The sequence below is a fragment of the Pecten maximus genome, chromosome 1 (genome assembly GCF_902652985.1).
Source record: "Pecten maximus chromosome 1, xPecMax1.1, whole genome shotgun sequence".
Lineage (NCBI taxonomy): Eukaryota > Metazoa > Mollusca > Bivalvia > Pectinida > Pectinidae > Pecten > Pecten maximus.
In genome coordinates this window covers 26,762,917-26,785,633 of record NC_047015.1, presented here as the reverse complement: position 1 = coordinate 26,785,633, position 22,717 = coordinate 26,762,917, and the positions used below count along the sequence as shown (strand labels likewise).

Sequence of the window (22,717 nt, the reverse complement as noted above, 5' to 3'; positions counted from 1 at the left end):
AACTGCCATTTTCAGAGACTCTGGTACATGTATGTCTCGGCCAGGGGACAAAACCAAAAGCCTTCCTCACAGAGACGGAAGCTCAACTAAAGGTCAAATTTGAGGTAGGGTCAAGGAAGAACAACGTTACAAGAAAGAGAAAAGGATAAGATCCCAAATTCAGTCGCCCCTTATGATCACGCAATAATGGCAGCAGGTACAATTCTTACACTTGTATGACACTTTTATTACAGCAATATAAAATCAGGCAAAACCAACACTGACAAAATTACTTCAACTCGACATATATGATATTAGCCACCTCATTTTAATCATTTCTCTGTCCAGTTACATGTTAATGAAATATGTTGTTTTCGCGTTGTACACGACTTCTACTCAGTAACCAATTATTAGCAGAGGTCATACTGGTATAAGCTGAGTACAATATGGTCAACTGAGGCCAAAACAGTAAATATATCAGCTGATTATATTAGCATCCACACGGGAACATACTGTTCCACTTTTTTGGCGGATTTATTTTTCATACGAAAATGAATTAATCGAAGAGCTTATCAGTCCTTCAATTCACTATAGGTATATTGAAGATATGTTATCTTTAAATAAGAACAAAACCTACTGGCCATGTCCATCGGATGTATACCATGAAGGACGTATAAATCAAGGACAGTGCAGACTCTTAAACATCAACTGCTTACCTCGATGTAACTATCATGATTGTTTACAGCTAAGCTGTATGATAAACATGATGATTTCAATTCCCATTTCTAGATAGTAACACCCTGCTTCCCTTACCTACGTCATTTCTATGTGCACTTTTGTACATGTTCCAGATTATTTGGTAGTCAAGGGTTCAAATGTTCACGATTTTCATGACAGATGTCAACTACTGACGGAGAAATTAACAACACAAGGGGAGGAGGTTGATGAAGATCGTTGGAATGTTTCACGGTCGACATCCTGATGTCCCATGGATATTTCCCTGATGAGGTCTCCCGTATAGCTATCTCTTGTATTGTAATATTGGAATAGACCTTTGATTCAAAAAGGAAATTTATTTGAAACAATTTATAGAAACGGATCCTTAATTTTAGCAAACCTGTATTCGATTTGTGTAAGGCCTTTTACTGGCCTTTAGAGCTACTGTCTGTACTTATACAGTCAGAGTCTACTCGTTATACACTCTAACCGGTGAAGTACCAGTCGCTACGGTCATATGATCGCCTCAAGCGATCCTAGAACGTACATATTATACAGCTTAACCTTAACTCTTGACAATAAAACAATTGCTAATATCTTAAGCCCACATAAAATGCCGTCTTGGTTCTCCGACTTCATTCCTCCACGGATAGCGGGAACGCGTTCGTCCAGTAAAGAGTGGAATCGGAATTCCATGTCCGATCTCTGGCGAGTTATTACCATGTATATTGGCCCACAGTTGCTTGGCAAGCAAATACCAGTATGCTGAAATTGTAAATTTAATTAAAGAACAATGCATATGTTAAGATACAGGTTCACGTCTGCATGTAATGAATAACGGGATCGTCGTTGGGGATTCATCCTATGTTGGGTTTGATGTAAAGTCAGCCATTCAACAAGACTGTCTGCTAAGTAATGCATATTAGCAGCTCAAAGTGAAATAACACAAAATGTTGGTGATGACATTCTATTAACGTGACTAACTACACAGGCCTTTTATCACAAATCATGCTGAAACAACTTCAACATAATTCAAAATTTACCTCTCACACTGTGTTCAATATCTATCCTATCATAAAAGCATTGACAAAAGTGTTACGTAAATATGCTTTGACCTAAAGGTGACCTCTGCACGTTGGCAAACATGAGCCTATAAGTGTATACACCAGATGGTTTAACCCTTGTTATGATAATTACTGAAACACAAATTCAGTTATAAAGCTATGCTCATCTCATAACAACTAACTGAGAGCACACTGGGGACTACACGTTGGTCACGTGACTCGGAGGTCTAAGTGGATAACATTAATTTATACATGTCTCTACGTCGACATAGTAACGGCACTTATGATTAGTAAATAACTATGTAAGTGGGACAAGTGAACAATTACTCATGATCATGGTCCCTTAAAAACAAACAAAAACTTTACTGTCAATAATTCAAACAATGTCGCATCGCCTTTCCAAGCAATAGAGTAAACCCTCTCAGAGCCCTTAAATAACTCCAAAACAAATTCTCCTTATAAAAACGTCTAAAAATATCTCGCTAAATAGCACATACCATCTCATTCATACAGGAAGCAACGCCTCCCTAAACGGGGAACAACCTGTCATCAGACATCGATCAACATCTCATTTTATAGCGAACAACGTCCCCCTAAACAGCGAACAACGTCTCCATAAAAAGCGAACAACGTCTCCCAAAACAGCGAACAATGTCTCTTAAACAAAAAAACTCCCAACGTCTCATAAACAGCTCACAACCACGCCCTTTAAAGCGATCAACGTTTCCCTAAAATCGAACAACGACTTATTAAACAACAGAATATCTCTCCCTAAACAGCGAAAAACGTATGCCTAAACAACGGACAACGTCTCCCTAAACAGAGGTTATCAACTTCCTAAACAACGAATAACGTCTCCCTAAACAGCAAACTACTTCTCCCTTAATAGCGGATACCGACTTCGTTAGCATCGAACAACGTCTCAAAACAGCTAACAACGTCGCCCTAAACAGCTAACAACGTCTCAAAACAGCTAACAACGTCGCCCTAAACGGTGTGCTACGTCTCAGATAAAGCGGTTCATATTCAAACGCCTCGTAAATTAAAGAACGCAAGCTCCTTACGGCCCGTTACACCGCATCCATCACGCCATGGATCCTTGAGTAGAATTAAGGGTATGTTGGCCTGTGGTACAATGTCGTGCGGTTGGCTGGTTCCGTTCTTCTGTTTTTTCATAACGGTGACAATTGATCATTCGCTACCACCATTGTGTATGACCACAAGTTGTCACAAGACATTTGGGAGAGAGACCAAAGCCCGAGGACAGACATCCTAACACATTCATGACCAAACCTACACAGTGCAATCAATATTTCGTTGAGAATTAATTCGTAATATGTATGATGAATAGAATACAGGCAATGTGTTATGATAAAGTGCAATAGTTCACGTACTGCCAATAACTTGCTCCACCCCTGTCTATGTGGTTAAAGTGCACTGGAACTCCGATCAAATTGCAGAAATATTTACACTTAAAACACACATTGATGTAAGATTCTGTGCAAAGTTTGTTAAAAAGTAGCAGTGCAGGTGAAAAAAAGTTTTAATTGCTACCTTCAAAACCTGGAATACATGTTGCTCATAGTACTAGCATATATAAAAGTGTGAAGTAACAATGCCACATTTTGAACGTACTTTAACGTATTGAACGTACTTTAACGTACTTTAACGTGCGCTTTAACGTACTTTAACGTATTGAACGTCCTTTAACATACTTTCACGCAATTTAACTTAATTCAAGATTCTTTAATGACTTTAACTTTCTTTAATATACTTTCACGCCATTTAACATACTTTACAGTAATTCTCCGTACTTTCATGTAATTTAACGTACTTTCACGTAAATTAACATACTTTCACGTTATTTAACGTATTTTAACGTACTTTAACTTCATTTCACGTAATTTAATGTACTTAAACCTACTTTCCCATACTCTCATGTAATTTAAGATACTTTCACGTCATTTAATGTACTTAAACGTACTTTTATGTAATTTAACATGTTTTCACGTAATTTATTTTACCTTAACCTACTTTTCCGCATTTTCATGTAATTTAACATATTTTTACGTAATTTAATGTACTTAAACGTACTGTCCCCTACTTTCATGTAATTTAACATACTTTCACGTAATTTAACTTACTTTAACTTATTTTCACTTACTTTAACGTATTTTCACGTATTTTCGTGAGTAATGTAGCGTACTCACACTACAATGTACTTTAAGTACTTTCACGTTGTTTTCCCTAGTACAGTGTTCTAAGTGTTTAACGTCCTAAACTTTTTAAACTAGTTTAAGTTGTAATGACCGTGGTAATGTATTAGTATGTTGAGCTATATGTTATTTAGTTAAGGTGTCCCGACACTTTATCACTAGCCCTCCACCTCTGGGTTGCGAGTTCGAAACCTACGTGAGGCAGTTGCTAGGTACTGACCGTAGGCCGGTGGTTTTTCTCCAGGTACTCCGGCTTTCCTCTTCCTCCAAAACCTGGCACGTCCTTAAATGACCATGGCTGTTAATAGGACGTTAAAAAAAAAAAAACAGCAAAAACAAAACCAGGGCTTACGATACGAAGATCTTTGTAGAGTATACCATGCATTATCCTGCTGGAGCGTAACTTTTTAAGGATAGCCAACTCTTTGTTTCTACAGAGAAGTCCTCTAGGGGAACATTCAGGCAGACCAAATAAAAACACGTCCTCGTTTACACAGCGATAATGTTCAATCTGCAACTCTCAATGGCTGATCGAATTGGTAGAAATAGATGCAGACAACTACCCATCGAGACACAAATGTTGGTTAAACCAATATTATATACAAGGCTGGGTGTCAATAAACAAACTCGATAACATCCAGACATCAAAAGAACAGCCAATCCCTAGCTTGCTGCAGGGATCTTTCTCCTCCGTATGGCACCACATATCTTTGAAAACGTGATGAGAGGTCTATTTCTAGTGTGCGATGTTTTACCGCCATAGCGTAATAAGTAATGACCTGTATCTACATAGTGTACGCTCTATTTCTCTGGACTGTGGACACTAAATTGCTATCTCAGGAGACGGGGCTTGTGGTTTCGCTGGTTAGGAAGCAGAAACTGAGTGAAAACCAAATATAACCAGTCATTATCTCGTACCATGAAAGCTTGTTCTACAGAAACATTTGATAACAATTCGCAACAACATATTGTGATAAATACGTCATCGACTGCTATCTATCAACTGAAAAGGTATAATATCAAAAGTAGTCACTTTTAGCTTTTTTATATTAGATAATTTGAATCAAATTAAGGATACTCGGCCGTTTATAATAACATAAATTAAACGGACAGACCTCAGAAAATTACAGCTTCAGACTGATTTTACCTCTGATTACCGCCTTAGTCTGACTTTACCTCTGATTACCGCCTTAGTCTGACTTTACCTCTGATTACCGCCTTAGTCTGACTTAACCTCTGATTACCGCCTTAGTCTGACTTTACCTCTGATTACCGCCTTAGTCAGAGTTTACCTCTGATTACCGCCTTAGTCAGAGTTTATCTCGGATTACCGCCTTAGTCTGACTTTACCTCTGATTACCGCCTTAGTCAGAGTTGTCCTCTGATTACCGCCTTAGTCTGAGTTTATCTCTGATTTCCGCCTTAGTCTGACTTTACATCTGATTACCGCCTTAGTCTGACTTTACCTCTGATTACCGCCTTAGTCTGAGTTTACCTCTGATTACCGCCTTAGTCTGACTTTACCTCTGATTACCGCCTTAGTCAGAGTTGTCCTGTGATTACCGCCTTAGTCTGAGTTGTCCTCTGATTACCGCCTTAGTCTGAGTTTATCTCTGATTTCCGCCTTAGTCTGACTTTACGTCTGATTACCGCCTTAGTCTGACTTTACCTCTGATTACCGCCTTAGTCAGAGTTGTCCTCTGATTACCGCCTTAGTCTGAGTTGTCCTCTGATTACCGCCTTAGTCTGAGTTTATCTCTGATTTCCGCCTTAGTCTGACTTTACGTCTGATTATCGCCTTAGTCTGACTTTACCTCTGATTACCGCCTTAGTCTGAGTTTATCTCTGATTTCCGCCTTAGTCTGACTTTACGTTTGATTACCGCCTTTGTCTGACTTTACCTCTGATTACCGCCTTAGTCTGAGTTTATCTCTGATTACCGCCTTAGTCAGAGTTTATCTCTGATTACCGCCTTAGTCTGACTTTACCTCTGATTTCCACCTTAGTCTGAGTTTATCTCTGATAACCGCCTTAGTCTGACTTTACCTCTGATTACCGCCTTAGTCAGAATTTATCTCTGATTACCGCCTTAGTCAGAGTTGTCCTCTGATTACCGCCTTAGTCTGACTTTACCTCTGATTACCGCCTTAGTCTGAGTTTATCTCTGATTACCGCCTTAGTCTGATTTAACCTCTGATTACCGCCTTAGTCTGAGTTTATCTCTGATTACCGCCTTAGTCTGATTTTACCTCTGATTACCGCCTTAGTCTGAGTTTACCTCTGATTACCGCCTTAGTCAGACTTTTCCTCTTTTACCGTCTTAGTCAGAGTTGTCCTCTGATAACCGCCTTAGTCTGAGTTGTCCTCTGATTACCGCCTTAGTCAGAGTTTACCTCTGATTACCGCCTTAGTCTGACTTTATCTCTGATTAACGCCTTAGTCAGAGTTTACCTCTGATTACCGCCTTAGTCTGACTTTACCTCTGATTACCGCCTTAGTCTGACTTTATCTCTGATTACTGCCTTAGTCTGACTTTACCTCTGATAACCGCCTTAGTCTGACTTTACCTCTGATTACCGCCTTAGTCAGAGTTTACCTCTGATTAACGCCTTAGTCAGAGTTTACCTCTGATTACCGCCTTAGTCTGACTTTACCTCTGATTACCGCCTTAGTCTGACTTTACCTCTGATTACCGCCTTAGTCTGACTTTATCTCTGATTACCGCCTTAGTCTGACTTTACCTCTGATAACCGCCTTAGTCTGAGTTTACCTCTGATTACCGCCTTTGTCAAACTTTATCTCTGATTACCGCCTTAGTCAGAGTTTACCTCTGATTACCGCCTTAGTCAGAGTTTATCTCTGATTACCGCCTTAGTCAGACTTTACCTGTGATTACCGCCTTAGTCTGACTTTATCTCTGATTACCGCCTTAGTCAGAGTTTACCAGTTATTACCGCCTTAGTCTGACTTTACCTCTGATTTCCGCCTTAGTCTGACTTTACCTCTGCCTGTTATGCAGTAAGATTTGATTGGTTTGTGCAACTCTCATATATTGTTATGAGATCAGGTAGCGTTTTTAGAAATGATATGCAACTCTTTACTTAACGAACATTGCACTTTCAATTAAAAAAATATTGTTCTAAATATAAATAAAGGAATTTTTTCACATATTGAAATGAATTTTTAATCCACTTTATAATCGCCCAAAAATAGCGTCTCATTAAAGACATTAATTTGAACGTCGATTCAATCACAAATAAACGGATAACTGAACATGAATGGTTCTATTCGAAAGCAGGTTTACATGACTGAGCTTGTAAGCATTCAGCAAAATTGGCTTTTGTTGGGTGTAATATAAACATGGTTTTAGAAATAGTAAACAGAAAAAGAGCTTATGAACGAACAACTACTATAGTTTTATTGGCATTCCAAAACGACAATTGACATAAAACACTAATGATATCACGTTTTGCAATTTATACATATTTCTGGAGTAAATCAGTGTATCTAATTACCAAATTCATAGTAAATGATTCTGCAGTGTTTCTATTATCTAATTCTGTAAATCATCCAAAACATCATAACTTGAACTCCCTGTCCTGTTTTTTTACTCATCACACGGCGGACTTTATAGCAATGCATTAACAGTCACTTTATATTAACTGTACTAAATGTGATAATGGTAAATATCTATTGAGTAAATAGGTCATTTGTAGTAATAACGCTTCTGGATTTGGAAAGTACGTGAAGCTCTTAATGTTTACACTATCAGTAACTGGATGTAACCAACACTCCGTCAACTTTCACAAAGTAGCAATTGTCTGCCTTCAGAGGGTAGCAACAATTCGCGGACCTTTAGAAGATATCAATAGTCAGCCTATCTGCGGAAGGTAGCAACCACCAGTCGACCTTCGGTGCGTACCAGCAGTCAGCCAACATTCCAAGGGCAGCAACAGTTAACGGACTTTCGGAAGATAGAAACATTCAACCAACCTTCGGAGGAATGCAACGGTCAGTCAACATTCGGAATGTAGCAACGGTCAGCCGCTTTCGGAGGACAATATTAGTCAGCCAACCTTTGGAGGGCAGCAACAGTTAACGAACTTTCGGAACATATCAACAGCCAGCTAACTTTCATATGATACATGTAGCTACAGTAAGTCAATCTTTGGAATAAAGCAATAGACAGCCAACCTTAGGAGGATAGCAACAATCAGTTAACATTCGTGATGTAGCAATAACCAGCCAACCTTCGATAGTCAACCTCCCCAAGGTAACAACAGTCAGCAATTCCTCAGAGTGTAGTAACAGTCAGCTGATCTTCGGAGGGTAATGTTAGTCAGCCAACCTTTCGGAGGATAGCGATAGTAAGCAAACGTTTCGGAGGGAAGCAATAGTCAGCCAACTCTCAGAAAAAAGATCGAACTATTAAGTCATGTGCCTTGATTACAATTCAATATGGGAAGGTGTGTTCCATTTAATTTTTTTCTTATCAATACGTTTTTTCTGCTTAAAGTTATTGGTATCCTCCTGACATTTTGTGCACGGTTAAATAAACAATCTTTATACCATCAAAAATTAAATAATGTTTAGAGGCAAGCAGCAGTCAGCAAAGTTATTTATAGAGCTAGTCAACCTTCAGAAATGAGAAATATCAGTACAAGAGCCACTTCCCGCAACTTGTGCACTTTGCGAAGCTTCCAAATTAAAAAATGGCGTCATTACCAGCACAAGAACGAGCTTCCCAGATAAGGCGTTAGACAACTAATTAAATTGACGACATCATGGCACCACATACCGGTCTCTGTGGCAGTAAGGAGTGTCAGTATGACCTGCTATAGGGGGAGCAGGGTACGTAGAGGCAGCGGCGGCAGGCAGGGCAAGAGATGGTAGTTAACCCTGTCACACGGAATGTGATTGGACAGGTTCCATTAACATCGGACAAAGATGGCTGACTAAGGCAGATATACCGCTCTCATGGGAGGTAACCGCAGGACCCAAGACGGAACAGTCCATACATTATTCAATTTCCATAGACAGAAGGCATAAATCACCATTGAGTTTCGTTATCCCATGAGCATTATAAAAACGTCGTATGATTACTCTAGGTTTTAAGCACAAGAAGCAATTGTAAATGTACATTTCATTGGACAGACAATACAAACTATTGTCGTCGTCCGTATTGACAGTTAACCCAATGTGGAGATTGATAGTGTGGCATGAATGGATAAGGTTCGTCCGCGCTTACAATGGACTAAAGTGGACAAGGTTCGTCTTCCAATCTTACAATGGACTATCATTAACATGGTTCGTCCGAGCTTACAATGGACTATCATTAACATGGTTCGTCCGCGCTTACTATGGACTAAAGTCGACAAGGTTCGTCCACGTTAACAGTTGACTGACATGGACAAGGTTCGTCTAAATCTAAACCTTTCGTGCAAACTTACAATGGACTATCATTAACAAGGTTCGTGTGAACTTAAAACGGACTATCATTAAAAAGGTTCGTCTAAACTTATAATGGACTATCATTTACAAGGTTCGTCTAAACTTACAATGGACTATCATTTACAAGGTTCGTCTAAACTTACAATGGACTATCATTTACAAGGTTCGTCTAAACTTACAATGGACTATCATTTACAAGGTTCGTCTAAACTTACAATGGACTTTCATTAACAAGGTTCGTCCAAACTTACAATGGACTATCATTAACAGGGTTCGTCCAAACTTACAATGGACTATCATTAACAAGGTTCGTCTAAACTTACAATGGACTATCATTAACAAGGTTCGTCTAAACTTACAATGGGCTATCATTAACAAGGTTCGTCTGAACTTAAAACGGACTATCATTAACAAGTTTCGTCTAAACTTACAATGGACTATCATTAACAGGGTTCGTCCAAACTTACAATGGACTATCATTAACAAGGTTCGTCTAAACTTACAATGGACTATCATTTACAAGGTTCATCTAAACTTACAATGGACTATCATTAACAAGGTTCGTCTAAACTTACAATGGACTATCATTAACAGGGTTCGTCCAAACTTACAATGGACTATCATTAACAGGGTTCGTCCAAACTTACAATGGACTATCATTAACAAGGTTCGTCTAAACTTACAATGGACTATCATTTACAAGGTTCGTCTAAACTTACAATGGACTATCATTTACAAGGTTCGTCTAAACTTACAATGGACTATCATTTACAAGGTTCGTCTAAACTTACAATGGGCTATTATTAATCAGGTTCGTCTAAACTTACAATGGACTATCATTAACAGGGTTCGTCCAAACTTACAATGGACTATCATTAACAAAATTCTTGATCAATATATAATGGACTATCGTACAAAAGGTTTGTTCAAAAATAGAATGGACTTTCATTAACAAGGTTCGTCCGTACTGATAATGTACAAATGTTGCAAAGGTTCAACCGTAGCATGATTGACAAAACTAGTCCAAAGGATGCCCGTTGTGATAGCGAGAATATGTGAACAAAGGTTGTCATTAACATTTGTTTGGGATGTAATACATATGGACTAAAACAGGAATAGCTGTAACACATTAGCCTCAGTTGACAATTGCTCTCAACATATCATCAGCATGCAATGTAGTAAGTCATTGTACTAAGCATCGCTAGTAACACAATAAGCCATTGTGACATGGATAATTCGCCCACAAGTGAGCGTTTTTACAGTAACATAGCAATATGTTGTGAAACAATGATCAAAAGGCCTAGTAGATGTTCTAGACTTTTAATAGCGAATAAATATATATGGATGGTTTTTTTTTCTTCACTTAAAATGTATCGGTGCAGTTTTATAGAAGTAAGCGAATATTCTCAAATATGACGTCTCTACGAAAGAGAAAAAATTTTCATGAAAGGGATGTCATTGTCATGTAGTCATCGGAGTATATATATATATATATATGAAGAGACAGCGAGTCATAGTGATATAACGATTTATATAGAAAAGAAGTCATCGGTATATAACAATATTGGTAGAAAAAGGGTCATCGGGATATGACATACATAGACAGAGACTTATGATATAATAATATATATAATCCGGAAGTCATCGGGATATGACATACATAGACAGAGACTTATCATGATATAATAATATATATAATCCGGAAGTCATCGGGATATGACATACATAGACAGAGACTTATCATGATATAATAATATATATAATCCGGAAGTCATCGGGATATGACATACATAGACAGAGACTTATCATGATATAATAATATATATAATCAGGAAGTCATCGGGATATAATGATGTAAATATGTATAAAGGGAGTCATCCGGATAAAATGATTTATCCTGCAACTGTCACACACACTGACCGATAACTACTGACGGATACGTTTATCCGTCAATAATTTGCGTTATACGTCAACACAATTCACGTGAATTTGTTCCGCATCTGACGGGACTACTTTCAACTTGACCCTCAACTTTGACCTGAATTGGTAACGTAAACGTAAACAAAAGCGGGTAAATGCTTTGTCGTAATCGTCAAAACTTAATTTGCTTGTTTTGTTTAGTTAAAAAGTGCATAATGTAAGTAAATACCTTATTCTTCCAACTAAAATAGCACAGCGCTAGAAAGGAAAAAAACTTCAAACTTCAAAACCTTCGCGATGTCAATGTTCCACCAACAGACATCATGCAGATTAGCGGACAGTAGTAATTTACAGTTCCACCTCGGAAACACAACAAAGAGCATATTCAAACATGTTGACAACTAACCTTAAATCTGAATCAGAAAATCCATCCATGCCAAGTGTCACAAACACGTGCTCCAGGCCTATACTTTAACAACAACTCGAGCACAGTGACGGCAGGCAAATTCTCAGCTTAATTCAATGTTATATGGCGCAACTTTCCATATAATTAATTTGAAACATTTATACAAGCCATAATAATAATATATTGTAGTATACTTTCATGTAGATATATTATTGACTTTCAGATGTGTCCGGGCTCCAACATCAAACAAGTTGTCATAATAACGTTAGGCCTACGTCACAGAGCTCGAGTTGTTGTTAAAGACTATTACGCCTTGCACACAGTGACACACGTTTGTGTCTGATGTCTGCGAGTTCTAAAAAGTTGTGTTGATTGTTGTTTTAAACATATTGTAAATCAAATAGGTCTTTGTGAAGAATAATTAGTATTTGTGTGACATTTCCATACATGCTTAACTGAAACTGAACTCTGACTTACATACAAAGCATGGAACTATTTTTCAATGGCGCTTGTAGTTTCGTGGTAGTAAATACACACAAGTGGTATCTATAAATGGATAGTTTCCTGCGCGATGTAGCCGTTCACGTCACTCGGGGTCACTCGTACCAAAGAAAGGTAAACAAAACGGTAATTTGCTTGTTTTGAATATCGTCAACTTGGAGAACATTGTTGCAGGATAAACAGAATACATGGTTAGTATACAATACAAGTTACAATACAAGGTTTATTTTGGCTCGGAACGGAAAGAGGAGAAGGCTCGCCATCCCGTCTTTCCTAACCCTCGTCAAAAATAAACCTTGTATTTTAAGACACTAAGCAAGTATTCTTTATATATATAGACAGGAAGTCATCGGTATATAATGATATATATAGACAGGGAGTCATCGGTATATAATTATATATATATAGACAGGGAGTCATCGGTATATAATTATATATATATAGACAGGGAGTTATCGGGATATAATTATATATAGACAGGGAGTCATCGGTATATAATTATATATATAGACAGGGAGTTATCGGTATATAATTATATATATAGACAGGGAGTCATCGGTATATAATTATATATATATAGACAGGGAGTTATCGGTATATAATTATATATATAGACAGGGAGTCATCGGTATATAATTATATATATAGACAGGGAGTTATCGGTATATAATTATATATATAGACAGGGAGTCATCGGTATATAATTATATATATATAGACAGGGAGTTATCGGGATATAATTATATATAGACAGGGAGTCATCGGTATATAATTATATATATAGACAGGGAGTTATCGGTATATAATTATATATATAGACAGGGAGTCATCGGTATATAATTATATATATATAGACAGGGAGTTATCGGTATATAATTATATATAGACAGGGAGTCATCGGTATATAATTATATATATATAGACAGGGAGTCATCGGTTTTTAATGATATATATAGACAGGGAGTCATCGGTATATAATTATATATATAGACAGGGAGTCATTGGGATATAATTATATATATAGACAGGAAGTCATTGGTATATAATGATATATACGTATATAGACAGGGAGTCATCGGTATATAATTATATATATAGACAGGGAGTCATCGGTATATAAAATAATATATATAGACAGGGAGTCATCGGTATATAAAATAATATATATAGACAGGGAGTCATCGGTATATAATTATATATATAGACAGGGAGTCATCGGTATATAAAATAATATATATAGACAGGGAGTCATCGGTATATAAAATAATATATGTAGACAGGGAGTCATCGGTATATAATTATATATATAGACAGGGAGTCATCGGTATATAAAATAATATATATAGACAGGAAGTCATTGGTATATAATGATATATACGTATATAGACAGGGAGTCATCGGTATATAATTATATATATAGACAGGGAGTCATCGGTATATAATTATATATATAGACAGGGAGTCATCGGTATATAAAATAATATATATAGACAGGGAGTCATCGGTATATCAAATAATATATATAGACAGGGAGTCATCGGTATATAATTATATATATAGACAGGAAGTCATCGGTATATAAAATAATATATATAGACAGGGAGTCATCGGTATATAAAATAATATATATAGACAGGGAGTCATCGGTATATAAAATAATATATATAGACAGGGAGTCATCAGTATATAATTATATATATAGACAGGGAGTCATTTTGATATAATTATATATATAGACAGGAAGTCATTGGTATATAATGATATATACGTATATAGACAGGGAGTCATCGGTATATAATTATATATATAGACAGGGAGTCATCGGTATATAAAATAATATATATAGATAGGGAGTCATCGGTATATAATTATATATATAGACAGGAAGTCATCGGTATATAAAATAATATATATAGACAGGGAGTCATCGGTATATAAAATAATATATATAGACAGGGAGTCATCGGTATATAAAATAATATATATAGACAGGGAGTCATCGGTATATAATTATATATATAGACAGGGAGTCATTGGGATATAATTATATATATAGACAGGAAGTCATTGGTATATAATGATATATACGTATATAGACAGGGAGTCATCGGTATATAATTATATATATAGACAGGGAGTCATCGGTATATAATTATATATATAGACAGGGAGTCATCGGTATATAAAATAATATATATAGACAGGGAGTCATCGGTATATAAAATAATATATATAGACAGGGAGTCATCGGTATATAATGATATATACGTATATAGACAGGGAGTCATCGGTATATAAAATAATATATATAGACAGGGAGTCATCGGTATATAATAATATATATAGACAGGGAGTCATCGGTATATAAAATAATATATATAGACAGGAAGTCATTGGTATATAATGATATATACGTATATAGACAGGGAGTCATCGGTATATAATTATATATATAGACAGGGAGTCATCGGTATATAATTATATATATTGACAGGGAGTCATCGGTATATAAAATAATATATATAGACAGGGAGTCATCGGTATATAAAATAATATATATAGACAGGGAGTCATCGGTATATAATTATATATATAGACAGGGAGTCATCGGTATGTAATTATATATATAGACAGGGAGTCATCGGTATATAAAATAATATATATAGACAGGGAGTCATCGGTATATAAAATAATATATATAGACAGGGAGCCATCGGTATATAAAATAATATATATAGACAGGGAGTCATCGGTATATAATGATATATAGACAGGGAGTTATCGGTATATAATGATATATACGTATATAGACAGGGAGTCATCGGTATATAATTATATATATAGACAGGGAGTCATCGGTATATAATTATATACATTGTATATAGACAGGGAGTCATCGGTATATAATTATATATATAGACAGGGAGTTATCGGTATATAATGATATATATAGACAGGGAGTTATCGGTATATAATTATATATATAGAAAGGGAGTTATCGGTATATAATGATATATATAGACAGGGAGTCATCGGTATATAATTATATATATAGACAGGGAGTTATCGGTATCTAATGATATATATAGACAGGGAGTTATCGGTATATAAAATAATATATATAGACAGGGAGTCATCGGTATATAATTATATATATAGACAGGGAGTCATTTTGATATAATTATATATATAGACAGGAAGTCATTGGTATATAATGATATATACGTATATAGACAGGGAGTCATCGGTATATAATTATATATATAGACAGGGAGTCATCGGTATATAAAATAATATATATAGACAGGGAGTCATCGGTATATAATTATATATATAGACAGGAAGTCATCGGTATATAAAATAATATATATAGACAGGGAGTCATCGGTATATAAAATAATATATATAGACAGGGAGTCATCGGTATATAAAATAATATATATAGACAGGGAGTCATCGCTATATAATTATATATATAGACAGGGAGTCATTGGGATATAATTATATATATAGACAGGAAGTCATTGGTATATAATGATATATACGTATATAGACAGGGAGTCATCGGTATATAATTATATATATAGACAGGGAGTCATCGGTATATAATTATATATATAGACAGGGAGTCATCGGTATATAAAATAATATATATAGACAGGGAGTCATCGGTATATAAAATAATATATATAGACAGGGAGTCATCGGTATATAATGATATATACGTATATAGACAGGGAGTCATCGGTATATAAAATAATATATATAGACAGGGAGTCATCGGTATATAATAATATATATAGACAGGGAGTCATCGGTATATAAAATAATATATATAGACAGGAAGTCATTGGTATATAATGATATATACGTATATAGACAGGAAGTCATCGGTATATAATTATATATATAGACAGGGAGTCATCGGTATATAATTATTTATATAGACAGGGAGTCATCGGTATATAAAATAATATATATAGACAGGGAGTCATCGGTATATAAAATAATATATATAGACAGGGAGTCATCGGTATATAATTATATATATAGACAGGGAGTCATCGGTATGTAATTATATATATAGACAGGGAGTCATCGGTATATAATGATATATACACAGGGAGTTATCGGTATATAATGATATATACGTATATAGACAGGGAGTCATCGGTATATAATTATATATATAGACAGGGAGTCATCGGTATATAATTATATACATTGTATATAGACAGGGAGTCATCGGTATATAATCATATATATAGACAGGGAGTCATCGGTATATAAAATAATATATATAGACAGGGAGTCATCGGTATATAATGATATATATAGACAGGGAGTCATCGGTATGTAATTATATATATAGACAGGGAGTCATCGGTATATAATGATATATAGACAGGGAGTTATCGGTATATAATGATATATACGTATATAGACAGGGAGTCATCGGTATATAATTATATATATAGACAGGAAGTCATTGGTATATAATGATATATACGTATATAGACAGGGAGTCATCGGTATATAATTATATATATAGACAGGGAGTCATCGGTATATAATTATATCTATAGACAGGGAGTCATCGGTATATAAAATAATATATATAGACAGGGAGTCATCGGTATATAAAATAATATATATAGACAGGGAGTCATCGGTATATAATGATATATACGTATATAGACAGGGAGTCATCGGTATATAAAATAATATATATAGACAGGGAGTCATCGGTATATAATAATATATATAGACAGGGAGTCATCGGTATATAAAATAATATATATAGACAGGAAGTCATTGGTATATAATGATATATACGTATATAGACAGGGAGTCATCGGTATATAATTATATATATAGACAGGGAGTCATCGGTATATAATTATTTATATAGACAGGGAGTCATCGGTATATAAAATAATATATATAGACAGGGAGTCATCGGTATATAAAACAATATATATAGACAGGGAGTCATCGGTATATAATTATATATATAGACAGGGAGTCATCGGTATGTAATTATATATATAGACAGGGAGTCATCGGTATATAATGATATATAGACAGGGAGTTATCGGTATATAATGATATATACGTATATAGACAGGGAGTCATCGGTATATAATTATATATATAGACAGGGAGTCATCGGTATATAATTATATACATTGTATATAGACAGGGAGTCATCGGTATATAATCATATATATAGACAGGGAGTTATCGGTATATAATGATATATATAGACAGGGAGTTATCGGTATATAATTATATATAGACAGGGAGTCATCGGTATATAATTATATATATAGACAGGGAGTCATCGGTATATAATGATATATATAGACAGGGAGTTATCGGGATATAATGATATATATAGACAGGGAGTTATCGGTATATAATGATATATATAGACAGGCAGTTATCGGTATATAATGATATATATAGACAGGGAGTTATCGGTATATAATGATATATATAGACAGGGAGTTATCGGTATATAATGATATATATAGACAGGGAGTTATCGGTATATAATGATATATATAGACAGGCAGTCATCGGTATATAATGATATATATAGACAGGCAGTCATCGGTATATAATGATATATATAGACAGGCAGTCATCGGGATATAATGATATATATATAGACAGGGAGTTATCGGTATATAATTATATATATAGACAGGGAGTTATCGGTATATAATTATATATATAGACAGGGAGTTATCGGGATATAATGATATATATAGACAGGGAGTTATCGGTATATAATTATATATATAGACAGGGAGTTATCGGTATATAATTATATATATAGACAAGCAGTCATCGGGATATAATGATATATATAGACAGGGAGTTATCGGTATATAATTATATATATAGACAGGGAGTTATCGGTATATAATTATATATATAGACAGGAAGTTATCGGTATATAATTATATATATATAGACAGGGAGTCATCGGGATATAATGATATATATAGACAGGGAGTTATCGGTATATAATTATATATATAGACAGGGAGTTATCGGTATACAATTATATATATAGACAGGAAGCTATCGGTATATAATTATATATATAGACAGGGAGTCATCGGTATATAATGATATATATAGACAGGAATCATCGGTATATAATGATATTTGTAGAAGAGGTTATATGAATATAAGGCGATGTAGGGATGTACATTTTGTATATATAAAAATTGTTCGTTTCATCATTCCAGGAAAACCTTTATTCAATGAGTCATTTATGCCCCTCTTATACTCACAAGGCTTTTATGGCCCGAGCCTCATCGCGACTCTTGGCAACAAATGGACTAATGTTGCTGAATTTTCACCCAAATGAACGCTACCCTCGCTCTCATGGGATAAACAGATGGCCCTGGTAATCGCTACTATGGCTACAATGTACCCGAGATCTGCCTTTCCACGAGACTTGGTAGCGAGGTCAATGTGGTATACTATTGTCCTGTGGTAATTATCCGCAGTGATCAGTGAGAGTAAGTAGGTAATTTGTAATCTTCAGAGAGACCAATAAACAGCGATTTGTTCCAGAGGACGGTACTATGTGGCGGACTGGAGACGCAGAAAACATCGGACAAAGCTTGGTTAAATTTAGGATTGGGGTTGCTAAGGCAATCTTCCAGGATAAGGAATTATATGTATAAATTACAAACATGTCGTATTGATGCATTGGTTTATTCTTCAATGTGTTTGGCGCATTCACAAACTGACCTTGAGTTTCGGGTCTAAACTAAAGCATTGCATAGTCCAACACTAGCTAGATATCGTGTGCTGTATGGTGATAGGCTTTAACAACTCGAAAACAAATGTAGAGGTAACTGTATAAACAAACCGCAGTCATAGTTATAACTAATCTATCAAAGTCTATTACACCAAAAAACAAACGTAAACCAATTTTATATATGATATGTACGTTTCCATTGACTCTGGCCTACTTCCGTCATTCTACCGTCCGATCGTAACTGTTAACTACACATCATCACTGGATAATCATACACTACTACATTCTACCAGTGTACACTTGATACTCATACATTACTACATTCTACCACAGTGTACACTAGATAATCATACATTACTACAATCTACCACAGTGTACACTAGATACTCATACATTACTACATTCTACCACAGTGTACACTAGAAAATCATACATTACTACATTGTACCACAGTGTACACTAGATACTCATACATTACTAAATTCTTCCACAGCGTAACCACACATCATCACAAGATAATCATACATTACTACATTCTACCACAGTGTACACTAGATAATCATACATTACTACAATCTACCACAGTGTACACTAGATACTCATACATTACTACATTCTACCACAGTGTACACTAGAAAATCATACATTACTACATTGTACCACAGTGTACACTAGATACTCATACATTACTAAATTCTTCCACAGCGTAACCACACATCATCACAAGATAATCATACACTTCTGGTCAATATTGTACGCGAGTCTGTAAATCATTGTGTCTAAAAAACGCGTACAGCAAATGTCTTCCCTAATTGAAACCAAGCGAAGAATGAACTCGTTCATACCAGGTACTCTGTAAATTTTATATATTCTTATTTTGACTACATTTATTTAACATTGTCTGTCACTGTCCTTACATTTTCCGCTAAAATGCAAACCCAAATGTTTTTACAACTGGATGATTAATATATAAGTAATCTGTAACACTCCAGCGATACGTCAAATTATCGATTCAGCAGTACCTAGGAAACATGCCATTACACGAGAAAACGAAACAAAGAAATGATGAATGGGTGACAGAACACTAGATTACTGATGAACTTCTGAACCAAGGTCAGCCGTAAAATCATCCAATCACATCACTTACATCTCAAACATGGTGGTGATACCAATCACGTGAGAAAGCTGATCTTATAATCACATGATACAGAACTCAATGTGTTAATATTTTACTGATATCAGTCAATTCTATGTTACTCCCCAGTGGTTTGGTCAGAGTATTTGACATCGTTACAATGTAGGTGACATCGCTGCAATGTACGGGATATGGTTGCAATGTATTGGACATCGTTGAAATGTATGTGACACCATTAAAATGTATGGGGTATCGTTACAATGTACGGATCGTCGTTACAATGTATTGGACATCGTTAAAATGAATTTGTCATCATTAAAATGTTCGGGATATCGCTACAATGTACGGGTCATCGTTACAATGTATGGGAAATCGTTACAATGTATGGGACATCGTTACAATGAATGGGACAACATTACGATGTATTGACATTGTTACAATGTAAGGGAAATCGTTACAATGTATGGGACACCGTTACAATGAATGGGACAACATTACGATGTATTGGACATTGTTACAATGTAAGGGAAATCGTTAAAATCCGATTTTAAGTTCGTGCCCATTTAAGTAAGTCTTATTGTTTTGATACGACGTTTAACAGTACCAAACCAATCCGAATGGCGCAGTATATAAAGAAAGTTATAAAATTCAAACTTTATTTGGAGAAGAAGAAGAAGAAGAAGAAGAAGACAATACCTGCTGTCAAAAACACAAAGAGTTGCCACATTTGTTTCCGGTTGTTCTGATGTCTGCCGCAATCAGGACCGCGCAAATATTGTAATCAATTAGCTAGATCTGTGTAGAATTTCTAAAAATTAAATATCGTACATGGTCAATTGATCTAAGACTTAAATACGAATATAAGCAGATAATTCTGTACCATTGTTATGAGAGCCATCTAATTGTCCGGTACATCACGTAAACCACAAACCTTCAATGTGTGATTGATTGGTGTACCCGACATCGCTTACTGTGACGTGTAAATTATAGAGTGCCCGGATTGATCGTATACTAGACTTGTAGAAGTGATATATCCCATTTACCTGACAGAGGCGGTGGGGACGACGCTGCCATTCTCAACGTGTATGTTGGACGATTTATGGTCCGACACGATTTGTTCGTATGTGGAAGACTTCCGGCGTTGTCTGTAGCATCTCCTCCAGGTGATGTACATGATGAGAGACAAGACGAAGGCACTGCACACGGCCCCAACAATGACAACTGTTAACGGCACTGCAATGAAAAATAGGCATCAAAATCAGTATCAACAATGATTATCGACTGATAAAAACATGTTCCTAAAACAGACCCCAAATTGGTACACGTGGCTCTCGTCTCGATTTTTCCCCAAATCAAATACAATGTCGATGACTAAAGTATGATCTAACAACATGATTTCTATATTTTAATATTACATACTCTGTAATGCCATAAGGATGACCGAAGATGAGAAGCCTCCCGATATATCACGGTTTAAATAAACATTACGTTCATCACACACAATGATATGGTAATACACGTCAAACAAATATTGTCTAATGTGATGTAATGTACAGTAAAACGTATGTCGTATTAATATGTACAACACGATACATGTCGTATTAATATGTACAACACGATACATGTCGTATCAATATGTACAACACGATACATGTCGTATCAATATGTACAACACGATACATGTCGTATCAATATGTACAACAAAATATATTAACACAACACGATACTTGTCGTATTAATATGTACAACACGACACCTGTCGTATTAATATGTACAACACAATACAACAAGACACCTGTCGTATAAAGATGTACAACACAATACAACACGATACCTGTCGTATTTAGATGTACAACAAGATACCTGTCGTATAAAGATGTACAACACAACACAACACGATACATGTCGTATTAATATGTACAACACAATATATTAACACAACACGATACTTGTCGTATTAATATGTACAACACGACACCTGTCGTATTAATAGGTACAAAACAATACAACACGATACCTGTGGCAATCAACACAATGTAATTTATTTCACCATCATCAAAAGCGGGTGATACGTTCATGTGACACACTAATTCGGGTCAACGAGTACTACACAACACCTAGATGGACACAACAAAGCCTGCTTAATTAAACTCCAGTACACCAGTACAGCTGCCACACGACCTGTGCCTAATGTCATGTTATTTGACAGATATTTGTTTGACAAAGATATATATTGGTCACAGAGTTCTTCTTTGGCTAAACACAACGCGTCTCTGGAATCCCCCAACAAAAGAGACGAGGAAAATATGTAAAATTTTCAACACCAAGAGAGATGAAATATACTTGAAATTTGTCAAGAACAATGGATATTCTATTACAATGTACATTTTCTCGTCAAAAGCTACATTTTCATTGCAATTACTGCAATTATTTTTAATAAAGTGAAAATATCTCACTTATATTCTTAACGTAAACCCTATATTGTACTGCAAAGAAAAATAATGAAGTATTTATTGTAGATGAAAAGCTCACAACTGACTTTAA

General features: G+C 35.5%; 1 protein-coding gene across 1 annotated transcript in view; it reads right to left on the bottom strand.

Annotated features, from left to right (window-relative positions):
* LOC117329052 (synaptotagmin-15-like) overlaps positions 1-22,717 on the bottom strand; it is a 145,877-nt gene that overhangs the window by 91,055 nt on the left and 32,105 nt on the right. Inside the window, exon 2 of the mRNA XM_033886752.1 lies at positions 21,217-21,406. Coding sequence (XP_033742643.1) covers positions 21,217-21,406 — 190 coding nt within the window. The remainder of the gene's footprint in view (positions 1-21,216; positions 21,407-22,717) is intronic.